At 63.8% G+C, this 17,547-nt stretch overlaps 1 protein-coding gene across 4 annotated transcripts in view; it reads left to right on the top strand.

Annotated features, from left to right (window-relative positions):
- UBR4 (ubiquitin protein ligase E3 component n-recognin 4) overlaps positions 1-17,547 on the top strand; it is a 73,624-nt gene that overhangs the window by 8,973 nt on the left and 47,104 nt on the right. For all 4 annotated transcript variants that reach the window (XM_044445339.1, XM_044445337.1, XM_044445338.1 and 1 more), the window contains exons 12-43: positions 511-610; positions 784-921; positions 1,414-1,528; positions 2,016-2,203; positions 2,719-2,878; positions 3,252-3,340; positions 4,067-4,236; positions 4,645-4,927; positions 5,305-5,437; positions 5,625-5,704; positions 6,039-6,167; positions 7,011-7,193; positions 7,384-7,506; positions 8,169-8,398; positions 8,509-8,633; positions 9,083-9,180; positions 9,471-9,628; positions 9,704-9,913; positions 10,448-10,549; positions 10,660-10,760; positions 11,507-11,705; positions 11,854-12,042; positions 12,155-12,218; positions 12,532-12,723; positions 13,245-13,315; positions 13,438-13,585; positions 14,010-14,237; positions 14,507-14,677; positions 15,115-15,297; positions 15,724-15,882; positions 16,822-16,974; positions 17,094-17,321. In XM_044445339.1, the coding sequence (XP_044301274.1) occupies positions 511-610; positions 784-921; positions 1,414-1,528; positions 2,016-2,203; positions 2,719-2,878; positions 3,252-3,340; positions 4,067-4,236; positions 4,645-4,927; positions 5,305-5,437; positions 5,625-5,704; positions 6,039-6,167; positions 7,011-7,193; positions 7,384-7,506; positions 8,169-8,398; positions 8,509-8,633; positions 9,083-9,180; positions 9,471-9,628; positions 9,704-9,913; positions 10,448-10,549; positions 10,660-10,760; positions 11,507-11,705; positions 11,854-12,042; positions 12,155-12,218; positions 12,532-12,723; positions 13,245-13,315; positions 13,438-13,585; positions 14,010-14,237; positions 14,507-14,677; positions 15,115-15,297; positions 15,724-15,882; positions 16,822-16,974; positions 17,094-17,321 (4,900 nt within the window). The remainder of the gene's footprint in view (positions 1-510; positions 611-783; positions 922-1,413; positions 1,529-2,015; positions 2,204-2,718; positions 2,879-3,251; positions 3,341-4,066; positions 4,237-4,644; positions 4,928-5,304; positions 5,438-5,624; positions 5,705-6,038; positions 6,168-7,010; positions 7,194-7,383; positions 7,507-8,168; positions 8,399-8,508; positions 8,634-9,082; positions 9,181-9,470; positions 9,629-9,703; positions 9,914-10,447; positions 10,550-10,659; positions 10,761-11,506; positions 11,706-11,853; positions 12,043-12,154; positions 12,219-12,531; positions 12,724-13,244; positions 13,316-13,437; positions 13,586-14,009; positions 14,238-14,506; positions 14,678-15,114; positions 15,298-15,723; positions 15,883-16,821; positions 16,975-17,093; positions 17,322-17,547) is intronic.

Below are 17,547 nucleotides of genomic sequence, written 5' to 3'. Positions count from 1 at the left end.
TAAGCGGGGCACCTGCAGCGGGGTGCGGCCAGGTGTTGTGACCCCCCCCCACCAGCTCACCCGCTTCACAGGGTTGTGGGGAGCAGGGGAACGGTGTTGGTCGTCTGGAGCCCCTTGCCCAAGAGATGAATGGCACAATTGGACCGCAGCCCAATGCCGGGGTTGTGGGAACTTGGACCCGGGGAGGCGCTGGCACTTCTGGGGTCCCATCTTGTCCCGCTGGAATTCCTTAGGAGACCATGGCTCTTTCCCTTTACTGACTCCTTTTGTACTGTCCGTGCAGACGAGGGCTGGGGTCCGAGGGGGCTGTGGCTCGCCAGCGTGTGTCCACAGCAGAGCTTTTTCGCTCCGAAGGTGCCGTTGTGCCTGCGTTGGCGAGCGATGGCTTTTTGTTTGCTTCCTCTCAAGAGGAGGGCTGCTCTTGCACTGCTGTTTAATGTATCCTGTGCTGATGGAACGCCTTAGACTTTAAGCTGTGCCACTTTCTCTCTCACGCGCCCTTTCCCTCAGGCATCAGGGCTTCGGTGTCTTGTCCGTGGTGCTGGCAAACCACGCCATCAAGCTTCTGACGTCCCTCTTCCAAGACCTGCAGGTGGAGGCCCTTCACAAGGTGCGTGTGTAGCTTTGCCCTTTAGTTTTTTGAGAGGGAAATATATCAAGCACATGGTCCTATGCATCTTTAAGGAGAAAGGCAGGCTTGGGAATTCTGGGAGATGCAGGGCCTTTTCTGGCCTAAATACGCCTGGGATTGTGACCTGAGCCGTTCTGGGTCTCGCCTTCCAGGGCTGGGAGACGGACGGCCCCCCCGCCGTGCTGAACGTGATGGCCCAGAACACGTCGATCCAGCGGATCCAGCGGCTGATTGAGTCGGTGCCCCTGACCAACCTGCTGCTGACCTTGCTGTCCACGTCCTACAGAAAGGTGGGTGTTGCTCTGCAGGCCGCCTCCGACCCGTCGTCCAACCGCAGGCCGGGCGACTCCGCTCTTTCTCGCCCTGACCCGTCCCACCATCAGCCCGGGGCCTGCCCTGCCTGGGCGCGTCGCCCCACAACCGGCATGGGTCCCTGCGTGCTAGAGCGGGGCAGCATGTCCCTCGGGGCCACGGGGGCCTGGTTTCCGCACCCTGAGGAGCCAGGTTCTGCAACCCGGGCCTTCCCCAGGCCGGCCCTTTCCAGGCGCGCTGGCCTACGGTCCCCACAGCCACCAGCTGGCAGGTGCCGTTCGCTCCCGCCTTTCCCCGCGAGCGAGTTCTGCAGGCCGCCTTCCGCGGCATCTGAGCTTTTAGCTGGTGGTGCTCCCAAGCGTCCACAGCCACGCTCCCCACCACCTCGAGGCACAGGCGCTTGGGGTTTCTGTGGCGACCTGCGGGTGGGCCTGACTTGCTCTCCTTCGGGCCTGCCCCCCAACCCGCAGGCCTGCGTGCTGCAGCGGCAGCGGAAGGGATCCATGAGCAGCGACGTGAGCGCCTCCACGGACTCCAACACCTACTACGAGGACGATTTCAGCAGCACTGAGGACAGCAGCCAAGGTGGGTGCCCAGGGGGGGGGGCCTCAGGGGGCACAGAACCGTCGGGGTTCACCCTTCATGTCTTTTCAGATTCGCTTGCAAATATGCCGGTGTGGGAAACGCAGCGCTGCCAGTGCACAACCAGAAGAGGGAATGTTTTGTTTTGCTTAGTGATTTACCGCTTTGTTTTATATATTCTTCTGTTTCAGTTCATCTATTCAAAAGTGTTGTTGTTTTAATTGCTCTTTTAAATACTGCAAGCCGTCCCGAGAGTTTTATATAATGGGATGGCATACAAAAACTTAATAACTAATAAATAAGAAATAAAGTGGGGAAAAGGAGTAAAGTAAACAATTTAGTTTGCTTTAGCCAGGGTGGGATAGTGGCAAATCCGTACAGGAATGAAACCCGAAGCCCAGCCCGGGAGCGGGGAGCAGATGTTGGAGCTGGGCCTGGCAGGGCTGTTCCTCTCCAGCCTCGCTCTGAGCAAGCCCTGCTCCCTTCGCAGATGACGACAGCGAGCCCATTCTTGGGCAGTGGTTTGAAGAGACTATCTCTCCGAGTAAAGAGAAGGCGGCGCCGCCCCCGCCCCCCCCACCGCCCCCCCTGGAGAGCTCCCCTCGTGTGAAGAGCCCCAACAAACAGGCCGCGGGGGAAAACGGGAACATCCTGGCTAGCCGCAAAGATCCGGAGCTGGTGCGTACGGTGAACTTGGGCGCTTTCCTTCGCGTGTGGTTGGGGGAGCTTAGTGTGCTTGAGAGAGCAACCTTGCGCGAGCGTCGTGTGCACAAACAGGACGCAGCGAGTGGCCCCTGCCTCTTGCCGCCTGCCCGGTGCTTCAGAGGCGATGGTGCCAAACTGTGGTTTGCAGCAACTCTTTCAGAAACCGAATCACGGGTTGCGTTTCCAAGCACGCAGCAGCAAGCCATGGTTTACAGACGCTTGTCTGCTCTTGCTCGGGATTGGGTTTCGTAATGTCTCCATTGTCCCTGTGGTGCTGCGGGGGGGCGTGTGTTTGTGTGTGTCTGGAGATGTGGAAGAGGCAGATGGAACAAACGATCCACACAAATACCTGTTGAGCAGGGAGGGTCTCGGAAGCAGGCGGGGGTGTGCCGTGTGGATGACAAGCCAGGGGCCAGCCGAGGAGCCGTCTCTCTGTCCCCTTCCGATTTGGGCTTTGCTGACCCGTGTGTCTTCCCCCGAATGCTCAGTTCTTGAACCTGGCGTCCAACATCCTCAACTTCATGACGTCCTCCATGCTGGGCTCCAGGAACAATTTCATCCGCAACTACGTGAGCGTCTCCCTGCTGGAGCAGCACATGGCCACGCTGGCCAGCATCATCAAAGAGGTGGACAAGGACGGCCTGAAAGGTCAGCGAGCCGCTTTGCAGGGGGTCGCAAACCCCTCTGGCCCCTCTGGCCCCCCGGCCGGCCGGCCCCCTTTGGCAGTGGGGGCTGCCCAGTGGGTGGCGCATGGGCAGGAGGCAGCGCTGTGTACAGACGGGGGTCGTTTTGCCGCCCCAGAAACAGCCACTGAAAAGACCCTCCCCCGGAGAAGAGGGGTGCAGGGCGGCCATCGCTGGCAGTGTCTCCCGGGCCTCTGGCTCTGAGTTAGGGTCCTTGCGTGGTGGCCCAGCGTTAGAACTAACCGGCGTCCGTTCACGCTGCCTCAGCCAGGGGGCCCAGTGTCGCCGCGGTGGGTTTTTGGCGAGGGCAGACTGGCTTACCGGGCACTGTGTTTCAGGCACCTCGGAGGAGGAGGAGTTTGCGGCCGCGCTGTACCACTTCAATCACTCCCTGGTGACCTCCGACCTGCAGTCCCCCGCCTTGCAAGTGAGTGGCCGGTCGCTCACACGGCTGGGCTTCGTTTGCCTAGGTGAAGCGGGGCCTGGCTGTGCAGGACGTCCGTGCCGAGGCCGTAGCAGCTCAGAGGTGGTGGGATGCAGTCGTGAAAACGCCTAAAGAGGAGAAGCCAGTTCCTCCAAAGCAGAGCTTACGACCTGCAGAATGTGTCGTTCGCATCCCGTCACAAGTTTCTCTGTGAGGGCTGTCGCAGGTTATACTTAAAAGCGATGCTTTAAAATACTTAAATGTTAGGCCTTTGCCAAAACAAGGACTCTACATTCGTGAAACTAGTGATGTTCAACGCTAGGTCCACCTGGCACCGTCGTTATATGCTTTTCTGCGCCAGGTCAAGACCTTATTATTTACCCAATATTTTAACGTTTAAAAATTTCAGTTAAGCTTTTATTGATAGATCCTCAGTTGCATTTTATCTTGTCATGGTTTGATGTATTTATTAGGTATTTATTGTATTGTAAGTCATCCAGAGATGACTTGTATTGGGCGGGGTAAAAATATCCAGATAAGTGGATAACTAGCAGTAGGGACTCAAGAAGTGGCGCATTCCCATCCTGAGTCTTTGCATTACTAAATTCTCTTGGTAAGTAGACAGCTGGGAGCGAAAGCGGCGTCACACCTGGAGTTGCAGCGAGGGTTCCTTCTGCACATTCCCCGGCGGCCTCTTACCTGTGTGCCTTCCCTTTTCCATTTTGCCAGAACACCCTCCTGCAGCAGCTGGGGGTGGCCCCCTTCTCCGAAGGGCCGTGGCCCCTCTACATTCACCCCCAGAGCTTGTCCGTGCTCTCCCGGCTTCTCCTCATCTGGCAGCACAAAGCCAGCTTCCAGGGGGACCCCGACGTGCCGGAATGCCTTAAAGTTTGGGAGAGGTAAGAGGGAGCCGGGCCTGATTAAAACGGTGGAACCCAAGAGGATGTCTTTCTCCAGAAAATGGCGGCCTTTTTTCAAGTTCTTCCTGCCAGCAGTGAAATGTTCGGAGAGGCGTTTCAGCCTTTCAGAATTGGGGTGTCGGGGGGAGTTCTGCCATCAAGGTTTTGAAGGCTGAGGGAAAGGGGTTGGGGCCAGGGGAGGGGAGGGGTGATAGGTCTGAGTTCGGGTGAATGACGTGACTCTCCTGGCCCTTGTTTGCCTCTCCAGACACTCATTTTGCAAGGCCTCACCCTGAGGGACAAGAATCTTCAGTGCAGTCAGTTACGGGGGGAACGGGGCCATCTTGGAAAACTGGGAGCTGACACTTGCTCTCCCCTCCCCTCCCCTCCCCTCCCTTTTGCCGGCAGGTTTGTGGGCACCCTGAAGCAGAACGCCTTGCAGGGGAGCCTTCCCAGCGACACGGAGGACCTGAACGTCGAGCAGCTGCAGCTGCTCCTGCTGATCTTCCACAGCTTCTCCGAGAAGGGCCGGCGGTCCATCCTGACCCTCTGCATCCAGACCATCCTGGAGCTGGCAGCCAACCTGGACTCGCAGCTGCGCTGCGTCCCCCTCCTGCTGGCCCGCCTCCTCTTGGTCTTCGACTACCTGCTGCACCAATATTCAAAGGTTCCCGTGTATTTATTTGAACAGGTGCGTGTGCGTGCGTCCCGCTGGCGCTGTGTCCCCAGGGCTCCTGAGGGCCGGGCTCCATTTTGGGGAAGCTCTTGGGGCCCAGGCGCATTCCAGAGTTCGGCAGGGCCAAAACGCCCATCTCCAAACCAGGGCAGTTAATTCCTTGCTGCAACACGCGAGGCCTTAGGAGAGCCGTGTCAGTCTTCTCGAAGCTTTCTAGAGTGAGGAAAATTTGGCATCAGCGCCAGGAGGCCCCAGAATTATCAGCTCCTTCCTGGCCCCGTTGGGTCATCTGCAGCGGCCCGACATGCCTGCAGTGCGGGGACCTCTCCTGTAGGGAAGGCAGCCAGCCAGCCTGTGCAGGCCGTCGGCCAATTTCTCCGCGTGTTCCGCAGGTGCAGTACAACCTCCTAACGCCCCCCATCGTCTGGGCCAGCGGCTCCCAGGACGGCAGCCGGCGCGGGGCTTCCCCGCTCTATCACGGCTTCAAGGAAGTGGAGGAGAACTGGACCAAGCACTGCTCCTCAGGTAGGCAGGGGCTGCTGCGCAGTCCTCAGCTGGTCGGGGGCACCAGGACCACTGCCGCTCCGTGCCCAGCCCTCGCCGGATGAGGTGGCATTGGCTGGCGGGGGGCAAGATTGCTTCTGGTGGCTCTCCTCGCTCCGTTCACCTGAGGCGTTTGACCGCAGCCCCGCGATTTTCTCCTCTTGCCCAGATGCGGTCCCTCAGCCGAGATTCTACTGCATTCTCTCTCCGGAAGCGTCCGAAGATGACCTGAACCGCCTCGATAGCACGGTACGGGAACCCTCTCCCTCCCCGCAGCCCACGCTCCCCTGGGCAAGGTGTTCCTCCTCGTGCCCAGCCGCTTCTGGGAGCTGGCTCAATTCAGGGACACCCTGCTCATCCTGCAGAACAAGACCCAAAAGCTGAGGAAGCGCCCTAAAAAGGAAATGTACGAAAGAGCTTTGGGGTCCCCGCAATGGAAAAAGCCAGAGCCTGCGCAGCAGCTTGGCACATACTCTGCCCGTCCTTCCTTCCCCTTCTTTGCCAGCCGGGTTGTATCGCGATGGGTGCTCCGGGAGGCGCCGGGCATGCGCAGGCGGTGCTGACTTGCCCGCTTCTCTTGCAGGTGTGCGAGGTCCTGTTCTCGAAGGCCACCAAATACGACGACCTGTACTCGGCCCTCACCTCCCTGCTGGCAGCTGGCTCCCAGCTGGACACGCTCCGCCGGAAGGAGAAGAAGAACGTGACTGCGCTGGTAGGTGGGCTCTGCCCGGGGGCCCCCGAGCCGGGCTTCTGTGCCGGACGCGCTCCGTGCGCAGGTCCGGCTGAGAATTGCAGGCCACTTCTGGCCGGGGAAAGCCGGGCGTCAGTGGGGCTTTCATCAGTTAGAGAAACGGGGCTGTGCATAGACTTCAATGTGTTTATAGTTTAACATAAAAAAAAAAATGTGGGGGCTGACCCAGTGGGTCTGATGTTTTTGATGATCGATGCTTCTTAGCTTCTTTTTGGCAGGTATATTAAGAATAAAACTTATTCACACACAAAAACAAAAACAAAAAAGAAAAGAAATGAATAGGCCTTGGGACTTCAGTGGGTTGTGGATATCCTAAGGCCACTCATTTCAGTGGGTCTGATATCGATAAGGCTTCCATGGGATTTGTTAGTTACCCTTCCATTAACTTTCCTTATCTCTCAGTGGCTGAAGATCTCTGTGCGTTTTGCAAAGATTAAAAATGCATTATAGAAATAATGTGCATACTAGAATACGGCGCATAACCACATACGTACCTGAAACAATTTTAAATACGTTATATTGCTCTTAATTGTGCCGTTGGTGAAATCTAAAGATTAAATTCCAGATTACTGTAAAAAGTTTGTGTTTTGAAGCCTGTAAATTCCTGGAGGCTTTAATTCTGTGCTGAGCTGGGGCTCCGTTGGGCCGAAAGGCAAAGCGTGTGTTTGTGGATTGTAAAGTGGCTCAACAATCGGCCCAGCGCTGGCTGCTGGGGCTCTGGGCAGTGAGCAGGCCCGGCTGCGGAGCCCTTCCGGCTGTCCGCGACGGCGTGCGGTAACGACTCTTTCCTCCTCGGCTGCCTAGGAGGCCTGCGCACTCCAGTATTACTTCCTGATCCTCTGGCGGATCCTGGGGATCCTGCCCCCCTCCAAGAGCTACATGAACCAGCTGGCCATGAGCAGCCCGGAGATGACCGAGTGCGACATCCTGCACACGCTGCGCTGGTCTTCCCGCCTGCGCATCCCCGCGTACGTCACCTGGATCAAGGTGCGCTTGCTGTGCCGGCCTGCAGAGCCCGGGGCGGGGAGAGGGGCAGGCCGGGCGGAGCGGTCCCGGTCCCTCTGCTCGGCCGCCGGGCATGGGGCCAGAGCACGGGCACCGACCCGGCCATGGGGCCACGGTCTGGCGGCCGGCTGGCGTCGCCTCCTTTCCGACCCTCCCTCCCGCCCCTCGCTAGGAGCACCTGGTCAAGCAGGGCATGAGAGCCGAGCAGGCCGCGTCCCTCGTCGAGCTGACCTGCTCCAGGTGCAGCTCCGTGAAGTACGACGTGGAGATCGCGGAGGAGTACTTTGCCCGGCAGGTCGGTTGACGCCCCGCGGATGCCCGGGCGTGGTTCAGTCTGCGGCTCGGGGGCTGTGCAAGGAGCGGGCTGTGAGGCAGCCTCCTGAACTGTCCACGCGAGTCCGGCGATGTGCGTTTGTCCGAGTAGCCGCGACACCTCGCAAGAGGCTGGGACACGGGCAGGCTCTGGAGAGGGTCCCGTGCCAGCAAAGAAGAGCCCTGCCGCTCCCCGCACGGTCCAGCCCTGCCTGGGACCCCTCGGGCGCTCTGGCCGGCACCTTCCGTCGGCCCCAGTCAGGGGTCAGGAGCAGCGGGACGCACGGGGCAGAGCGCCTGGGGAGGGGGCCGGGTGGGCAGGCGGGGCTTCGAGCCCCGCTTCAGGCGTGCTTCGGCCCACGGCTTCCGTGCTTCCAGCCCATTGGCTGTGCCGGCCGGGGCCGATGGGAGCGGCAGGTGCCAGCACCAGGGAGGTCCTGTGCTGCTCGGCCCCGCGCTGGAACGGCGGGAGGCCCGGCGTTCCAGGCCCGCCTGTGCGGCGAAGCGCGTTTGGCTCCGGCCAGTTCTCTCCGCCCGACGGCCGCCCGGAGTGCGTGGCTCTGGGGAGGGCGCGGGAGAACCCCCTGCAAGCCCCCCGGAGCCGAAGGGACTGTCTGGGCAGCCGCCGCCACCCTCTCCCCACAGATCTCCTCCTTCTGTGGCATCGACTGCACCACGATCCTCCAGCTGCATGAGATCCCCAGCCTGCAGTCCATCTACACCTTGGATGCGGCCGTCTCCAAGGTCCAGGTCTCCCTCGACGAATTCTTCTCCAAGCTGGCCGCCGAGACGGACCCGCACAAGTCCTCCGAGGTCACCAAGAACCTGCTGCCTGCCACCCTGCAGCTGATCGACACCTACGCCTCCTTCACCAGGTGGGCTGCGCGCTCGGTTCTGGGAGGCTGCGGGCCGGCCCGGCCCAGGCCGGGAACCCCGGCCGAGGAGTCCGTCTGGAACGCGTGTCCTTCCCTCTGTCCCGACTCAGGTCTTACTTGCTGCAGAGCCTCTCCGAGGAGGGCTCCCCCGAGAACAAGCCAACGGCCGAGAAGCTGCGGGGCTATGCTGCCGTCCTGGCCATCGGCTCCGGCCGGTGCAAGGCCAACACGCTGGGTGAGCCGCCTGCCCCCTCCTTCCCTGGGTGGGGTGGCTCTGTCGCTGTGCTCGTCCGCCCCTCGGCGTGGGGAGGCGGGCGAGCCAGGCCGGGGCCCGGAGGCCGGGGTGCCTGGCCTGGGGGAGGGGTCCGGCCCTGCCTTGGGAAGCCCATGGAGCGGGGCGAGGAGGGGGCTCGGCTTTGCGTGAGGATCCTGTCGGCCGGTCCCACACTCTGTCCTGAGAAGGCCCAAGCAGCGGTCCACCCCCAGCGCCTCCCCCTGAAAGGCCTGCTAGCTTCTGGGCCGGTACTGGGGAGACTGGGCTGAACCAGCTGGAGTGACGGCTGGAGGGAGGGGCTGTGCTGGGTGGACTGGGAGAGCAGTGGGTAACGGTCCCGGCTCGGCTTCCACCTCCGGCTGCCCCCGAAGCGCACCCTGAGCGTGCGACGGTTTCCCCCTGGTCCGCAGGGCCGGCTCTGGTCCAGAACTTGCCTTCATCCGTGCAGTCGCTCTGTGAATCCTGGAACGGCATCCACACCAACGAGTTCCCAAACATCGGCTCATGGGTGAGTCTGCCCACGAGAGCGCCTGAGAAAGGGGGTGCGGCTCGGCTGTGAGGCGGGGCGGCCAGTGGGGCCCCCCTCCCTCTCTGCTGGTGCCCCTGCCTCTGAAAAAGAAGGCGTAACTCACCTTCTGTGGTCGGATTGCATTTTTCCTATGGGGCAGGTTGCTTGAATTTCAGTTGGTTGCCATCCTGGGCATAAACCTTGGATGGACAGCACAGAAATACCTGAAGTGACTGAACTGTTCCTTGTCTCCCCCCGCTAACCGCGCCTCCCCCTGGGCCCACGTGCAGCGGAACGCCTTTGCGAACGACACGATCCCCGCCGAGAGCTACATCAGTGCGGTGCAGGCGGCCCACCTGGGCACCCTCTGCAGCCAGAGCCTCCCCCTCGCGGCCTCCCTCAAGCGGACGCTGCTCTCCTTGGTCCGGCTGACCGGGGACCTCATTGTGTAAGTTCTGCGGCGCGGGCACCCGCGGGCCTGTCCCCAGGCAGAGCCCCCTCCTCAGCCGTGTCCCCTCCCCAGGTGGTCGGACGAGCTGAACCCGCCGCAGGCGACCCGGGCCCTGCTGCCCCTCCTCCTGGAGACCAGCACGGAGAGCGTGGCCGAGATCAGCGGCAACTCCCTCGAGCGGATCCTGGGCCCGGCCGAGTCCGACGAGTTCCTCTCCCGCGTCTACGAGAAGCTCATCATGGGCTGCTACAACATTCTGGCTGATCACTCCGACCCCAGCAGGTGGGTCCCCCGCAGCCCCACCTCCCCCGCCACAGAGCCCCTGCAGGCCTGGGCCAGCCTCGGCCAAGCCGGGCTCCAGGCAGGGCTCGGCTCCTGCGCTCTCTCTCTCGGCCCGCACGCCCCCCCCCCCCCCCCCGTGCCCGCACCTTCCTTCTCTCCCCATCCTTTCACTGCCCTCTGCTGGACCCACGGGCCCTGCTGATCTCCCCCCCCCCCTGCCCCTTGCATGGGATTTGCTTTCAACGGCGGCACTTCGTGGGCTCAGTTCTTGGTGGTGTGGCTTTGTTCTGTTTTTTAAAGAAAACGTGGTCTAGCACGTTGGTGTTTGGACGGTGCTTTGGTTGCTGGGCGGGAGAGCTAAGCTGAGCAAAGCTTCCGTCCCTCTCAGCATCTCCCATCATCCCCCAGCCAGTGGGGGCTGCCCTCCCGCTCCTCCTCAGTTGCTTCGGAACCCGGTCCTTGCCCGTCGACTTAGCCCGCCTTTAGGGAACAGTCACAGCCCTGGGATCGACGACGGGTGCTGTCATTTTCTAGTGGCCTGGATGAAGCCATCCTGGAGGAGTGCCTGCAGCATCTGGAGAAGCAGCTGGAGAGCAGCCAGGCCCGGAAAGCCATGGAAGAGTTCTTCTCGGAGAGGTGAGCCGTGCGCTGGGCCTGCCCCGGGCCTCCCCGCTGGGCTGCTCGGGGGGGGGGGGGGCCCTCCAGCTTCGGCTCACCGTGTCTCCCTTGACATTTCTCTCGGCCAGCGGGGAGCTGGTCCAGATCATGATGGTGACGGCCAACGAAAGCCTCTCGGCCAAGTTCTGCAACAGAGTCCTGCGGTTCTTCACCAAGCTCTTCCAGCTGAGTGAGTGCTCGCGCTCCCCGTCGCCCCCGTGCCCAGCGCGTCGGCTGCGGATGAAGCAAGCGGTGCCGTTATGTGCGGCGCTGGCGCCTCTTCCCTCACCGAAGCCGAGCGGGGTGTTTATTTAACACTTCTGATGCCTGGGGGCTTCTCTCACTGAGGCTGCTGGAAGGAGCAAGGGGGGGCCTTTCCCCAGCAAGAAACTTTCCTGTCGTTCATTTTTCCACTTGGTTCCTTTTGGCCGCCTCGACGGGTGGAACCAAGCGTTCCTGCCACCCCTCCCTGCTGTAGCTTTCCTCATGCGTCCCCAGCCTCTTTCCCTGGGGGTGGTCCCCCTCCCACCCCACTCCAGGCAGCTCCCTCTGCTGCCCTGAGTCCTCAGCGGTGGGGGGGGCTCTTTGCCCCAGCAGGTCACCCAGTGCTTCCCTGGTGTTTGCGCAGTTGTTTCTTCCACTCTGGAGGATGGTAGTGCCTCTCTGGGGGCTGACAGGCAAAACCCCCAGGAGCCTCTCCAGAGTGCCGGAAAAGTTGCACGGGATGCTCAGCCTCGATCTCCTGCCCTCGTGGGGCCGGAAGAAGCGCGTGCGGGGCAGTTTGCATCATCCTGCCTGGAGCCCGGCTTTCCCTGGCCCAGTGCGGGGTGGTCTCGGCCTCGGTGCCCTCCGTTGCAGCCCCCGAGGCGCACCGTCCTCGCGGTCAGCCTGAGAGGACCCCGGTGCCACCTCCTGCTCTCTTCCCGGCCCCTCCAGCGGAGAAGAGCCCCAACCCCAGCCTCCTGCGCCTGTGCGGCTCCCTGGCCCAGCTGGCCTGCGTGGACCCCCTGCGCCTGCAGGCCTGGCTGACCCGGATGACCACCTCGCCCCCGAAGGAGTCCGACCAGCTGGAGGTGGTGCAGGAGAACCGGCAGCTGCTGCAGCTGCTCACCACCTACATCGTCCGTGAGAACAGGTGGGGGCCGGCCGGCCGGCCGGCTGGGCGGCCTGGGAGCGCCGGGGTGGGGGGCCGGGCGGCCCGGGAGGGGACGCGACCGGGCGGAGACACCCCGGCCCGCCGGGTGCGGCGAGCAGCGCGGTCTGACCAGCCCCTCTGCCCCCAGCCAAGTCGGAGAAGGCGCCTGCACTGTCCTGCTGGGCACGCTGATCCCCACGGCCACGGAGATGCTGGCGAACGGCGACGGGGCCGGCTTCCCCGAGCTCATGGTCGTCATGGCCACCCTGGCCAGCGCCGGGCAAGGGGCCGGGCACCTCCAGCTCCACAGCGCCGCGGCCGAGTGGCTGGGCCGATGGTAAGGAGCCGGGCCCGTCTTGGCGCCGAGGCGGCGGGGGTGGGGTGCGCTCGTCGCCGGGGGAGGCGGTGCCCTTCCCGGCTGCCCCACACTGCCCCCTCTCGCCCCCCAGCAAGAAATACCTGTCTCAGAAGAACGTCCTTGAGAAAATGAACGCAAACGTCATGCACGGCAAGGTGAGTCCGGCGGCGGGGGCCCCTCTCGGTCCTGGGGGAGGGCAGGCGGCTGGGGGCCCGCAGTGGCCAGAGGAAGCCCCACGGCCCCCCACTGGCGCCGGGCAGAGGCTCGGGGCCCGCCTGAGCACGAGGGAGAGCTGTGAGCGCCACTGCAGGCCCCCGGCCCCCGCGCACGGCTGCTGGCCAGGCAAGCCGTGTGCGACTGGCCTCTGGAGGGCCTCGTGGGATCGCCTGTCCTGCGCCCGAGGAACCCTGGCGGGGCCCCCACGGCTTGACTGGCCCCCTGCCGGGGTTCTCCCCTCCCCCCCCACAGCACGTGACCCTCCTGGAGTGTACGTGCCACATCGTCTCCTACCTGGCCGACGTCACCAACGCGCTGAGCCAGTCGGGCGGCCAGGGCCCCAGCCACCTGTCGGTCGACGGGGAGGAGCGCGCCATCGAGGTGGACTCGGACTGGGTGGAGGAGCTGGCCGTGGAGGAGGAGGACTCGCAGGCGGAGGACTCGGTGGGTGCCTCACCAGATCCGGGCTGGGGCGGGGGCCGGGGCCGCGATGGGAGGGATGGGATGCGACTCTATTCATTTGAAACTTTTCTATGCCGTCCCGTCACAGACATCTCAGGACGGTCTACAACACAGTTTGCAGATTTTGCTTCGTTTTACTTTACCTTATTTTATTTCTTAACGTCAAAAAATAAGGCCAGCATGCTGCACTGTAAAAATCTCTCCTGCAGCACAGGGGAGCTTTGGGTTTTGGAGGTCGGGACCCTCCCCAGCCCTGGACAGGTTGCCCTGCACTGCGTCTCACAGGTCGCCCTTCTGGCGCAGGAATGTTCTGCGCTTGGCTGCGCCCACTGCGGCCTCTGCCATTTTGTGAGACCGTGGCCTGCCCTGTAGCCCGTTCAAGTTCCAGCTGTCCCAGCAGCCCCCAAATTTTGCCACAGCGTGCGGCGTCTGCCACGGAGAAGGTGCTCAGTCGGCTCTCCAGCTGAAAGGACCCCTTTGTGTGTGTGTGTTTGTTCGTGCAGGATGAGGACTCCCTCTGCAACAAGCTTTGCACCTTCACCATCACCCAGAAGGAGTTCATGAACCAGCACTGGTGAGCCACGCCGGCTCTTCCGCGCAGCCGGACCCGCCCTGGGCCCCTCGGTGGCATCCGCAGGGCCCCGCGCTCTGCCGGGCGCCCCGCGGGTCTCCTGATGCAGCGTACCTTTCCTGCAGGTACCATTGCCACACCTGCAAGATGGTCGACGGTGTCGGAGTTTGCACCGTGTGCGCCAAGGTCTGCCACAAGGACCACGAGATCTCCTACGCCAAGTACGGCTCCTTCTTCTGCGACTGTGGCGCGAAGGAGGACGGCAGCTGCCTGGTGAGAGGCTGCCAGCTGAGCGGGCATGCCTGAGCTTGGGTTGGGCCCCGATTTGAGCCAGGCCCCCTGCGTAGCGGGAGGAGACCCCTGGAAATGCTGCATCGGTGGCTGGGAGGGCGTGCGGAATGGGGCCAGCAGGGAGGGAAGGACCCCGGAGCTGGGCAGAGACCCAGGACGGCGGCCCGGCTGCTGTAGAAGGCCCCTTTCCCTCGCGGGAAGCCTCTGCGTGAAGGAGCCCAGCGCCTCCCAAGCCGCCACGGGACAGCTCAGGCCGCCCTTGGCACTCGCCCCCCATGGCCTCTCTGGAGGGTGAGCATCCCGGTGATTCCAGCCCGGCACGGAGGCGTGGGGGTGCCCCTCAGCTCCACCCGGGGGCTTCTGGGAGCCCCACGCCCGGCATGACGCGCTGCTTCTGCCCCCCGAGGCCCTGGTGAAGAGGACGCCCAGCAGCGGCATCAGCTCCACCATGAAGGAGTCGGCCTTCCAGAGCGAGCCCCGCGTCCCCGAGAGCGTCGTCCGGCACTCCAGCCCCTCGCCCACCGACAAGGCCAAGGCCTCCGTCAGCGAGGGCCGGGGGCCCGAGGAGGAGAAGCCCAAGAAGAGCAGCCTGTGCCGGAACGTGGAGGGCTGCCGGGAGCAGCTGCAGGCCCAGGTGTGCCCCCGGCCCAGGGGCCCCGCTTGTGGGGGGGGCCCGATGCCCCCGGCACAGCTCCCAATCCGTCCGTCCGCCCTTCCTGGGATACCCGTCTGGTCATCCAGCGTGCCCCAGGTGGCCCCTCTCCACCACCGACCGGTCCTCTGTGGTCTCCTGCCTTCAGAGCGGTTTCCCCCCACCCCTGGGTGCCTTGGGTTCCCCCCCCCCCCCGCCGTGGGAGTTTTGGCCCCCGGGCTGAGGCTCCTCGCCACTCCGCTTCCGCGCAGGCCAACTTCTCCTTCGCCCCCCTCGTGCTGGACATGCTGAACTTCCTGCTGGAGGCCATCCAGGTCAACTTCCAGCAGGCCTCGGCCATGGGCAGCAGCACCCGGGCCCAGCAGGCCCTCAGCGAGCTGCACACGCTGGACAAGGCGGTGGAGATGACGGACCAGCTGATGGTGAGCGCCATGCGTGTTTGGGGGGGGGGTCAGCCTCCTCCCTCCCTCCCTCCCTCCCTGTGAGGTCCACAACATTGGACTTTCGAGCAAGTGGCCGGGGAACAGCTGTAGGAGGAAACATGCGGACGCTGCTGGATAGATGTTGGGAATGGGGCAGTTCAACCGGCGCGAGCCCTCCTGGGCCCACTGCCTGCTCCACACTCCCTCTCTCCTCCCCAAGCCCTTCCGGGGAGGGTCTCTGGGTCCAGCCCCTCCAACCTACCCAGAGCGTCAGGCCCAGCGGGGAGTCGGACACGGCCGGCTGGGTCTGCAGAAGAAGGAAGCAGAGTGGCGGTGAAGGGCCTGGGGGACGTTACCGGCAGAGCCGCTCCGACACGGCCCTCCCTCGTCCCCCCACCCCGACCCACCCCGACCTCCACACTCTCTCCCTGGCCCAGGTGCCGACGCTGGGCTCCCAGGAAGGGGCTTTCGAGAACGTCCGCATGAACTACAGCGGCGACCAGGGCCAAACCATCCGGCAGCTGATCAGCGCCCACGTCCTGCGGCGCGTGGCCATGTGCGTGCTCTCCTCCCCCCACGGCCGCCGCCAGCATCTGGCCGTCAGCCACGAGAAGGGCAAGGTGAGCCGGGGGCTGCGCCGCGGAGTCCGGGGCGCTTCAGGCCGCTCCCGTGGGTGGGACCCTGCCGCTGGCCTGCCCGGGAATCGCAGCCCGAGGCTTTCGTCCCCGCCTCGGGGGCCGCGTGGCCAGTAGCCGGCTGTGCATTTCGACACGGGCTGCTAGGACACAGGCCACGCGCGTGCAAGGAAAAGTGTCCAGGCAGTCAGCTGCCGCGATTTGCACACACTGGTCCGAGGGCGGCTCGGGCCACGGCAGGTCAGGCCCTTCCTTTTCTGCGTTGAAGGACCGGGCCACCTGCTCTCCTGGCCCGGACCCCGTGGCCCAGGCAAATCCGTGTCCCGTCCGAGCGCCGCGGCGTTACTTCCCCTCCGGCGGAGAGAAGCGCCAGCGCAGCTTCACCCTTCGCTTTTCTTCCTGTCCGCGCAGATCACTGTGTTGCAACTCTCCGCCTTGCTCAAGCAAGCGGATTCCAGCAAGCGGAAGCTGACCCTCACCCGCCTGGCGTCCGCCCCGGTGCCCTTCACCGTGCTGAGCCTCACGGGGAACCCCTGCAAGGAGGACTACCTGGCTGTCTGCGGGCTGAAGGTAGGGACGCCGCCAGCCTCGGGGCCTGGAAACGTGCCAGGGAACGCGCGGCGGCCTCGCTGGGCTCTTCGCAGCCGTTTTCCCCATCGCCGCTCAGAGGGCTCTAACCGCCCGGACGGCTCCCTAGACGCGCCGCTGGAACCTCCCCTCCCATCACTTGAGCTCAGGAGAGCGTTGCAAACAGACGCGGAGCCCACGACTCTCGGCCCGCCTCTGCAGCGCGGCCCTTCCTGCGGGGTCTGAGATGGGCTGCCCCGTCTCTCCCCGTCGCCTCCTCCCCGGCCCTCTGTGCTGTCTGCTGTTCAGGCGAAGCACACCCCGTTCCGTCGACATCTCCTTGTGGGACCGGCTTCCTTTGCAGATGTTAATCTGCAGGCGATTTATGTGTGGGTGTGTCATCATTGCGGCTGCGTCCTTTCATTCCCCCCATCCGTGGGGCTCACTGCCCCGAGGGGCACGATTGGGAGGGCTTAAAGTGGGGCTCGGGAGCGTCGTCGGAGGTCGAAGCTGCTGGCTCCTCTGCCCAGAGGGTTGCCCACCACTTCTGGGCTCGGGGGCCGTGTCCCTGCGAATGCCACTTGTGTGGAAGAGCAGCTTAGTCCCTGGGTCCATGGAGCTGGGGAAAGGGGGGAGTGGGGGGGGGCGGAACGGAGGGGCCAGAAATGGTGCCTGGTGTGGAGAAGGTAGACAGGCCAGCTTTTTTCCTTCTCTCCCCTCCTGCCCTGGCCACCAGCTTGGACGGCTCTAGCGGGGGAACGGGCAGGTTCATGGGGGGTGAGCGCGGTGTGCCTGGGTACTCTGGTTGCCGGAGAACATGGACGGGAGGGCGAGGCTGCCCGGCCCTGGCCCTGGCCCTGGCCCGGGCCCCGCGGCTCTCCTGGCGCTTCCCTGAGGCCGGCCGGGACGTGCCTGCCCACGCGCGCCACCCTCTCTCCGCAGGACTGCCACGTCCTCACCTTCAGCAGCTCCGGCTCAGTCTCCGACCACCTGGTGCTCCACCCCCAGCTCGCCACGGGCAACTTCATCATCAAGGCCGTGTGGCTGCCGGGGTCACAGACGGAGCTGGCCATCGTCACGGCGGACTTCGTGAAGGTGCAGCCGGGCGGGAGGCCTGGGGGAGAGGGGTGCCGGGCTGGCGGGGCCGCCTGCTCAGGTCGCCGGCTGCACGGCTCCCCACTGAGCCGCTTCCTCCCCCTCTTCTGCGGCCACAGATTTATGACCTCTCCGTGGACGCCCTGAGCCCAACGTTCTACTTCCTGCTGCCGAGCTCCAAGATCCGGGACATCACCTTCCTCTTCAACGAGGAGGGCAAGAACATCGTCGTCATCATGTCCTCGGCCGGCTACATCTACACGCAGCTCATGGAGGAGGCCAGCAGCGCCAAGCACGGGCCCTTCTACGTCACCAGCGTCCTCGAAATCGCCCACGAGGACCTGAAGGTGAGGCCGCCTGGAGGCGCGGCTGGTGGCACGGCACGAAAGCCAGGCCCTCTCTCCTCGTGGCTCCCTGCCCTCGTTCCACTGCTTTTGAGGGAAGGCTTGGACCCGCCTGGGCAGGACTGAGCTGGTCGGCCCCAGCTAAGCCTGGGCTCTTGCACCCTGGAGGGGTCTTGTCTCCGAATGCCGCCCCAACCGGAATGGCCGCCTCCACGTCATTCCTGCAGTC

The sequence above is a fragment of the Varanus komodoensis genome, unplaced genomic scaffold (assembly GCF_004798865.1).
Source record: "Varanus komodoensis strain SLA01 unplaced genomic scaffold, ASM479886v1 scaffold48, whole genome shotgun sequence".
NCBI classification, from domain to species: Eukaryota; Metazoa; Chordata; class Lepidosauria; order Squamata; family Varanidae; genus Varanus; species Varanus komodoensis.
Note: the sequence above shows the minus strand (reverse complement) of the source record. Positions and strands in the feature narration are given on the sequence as shown.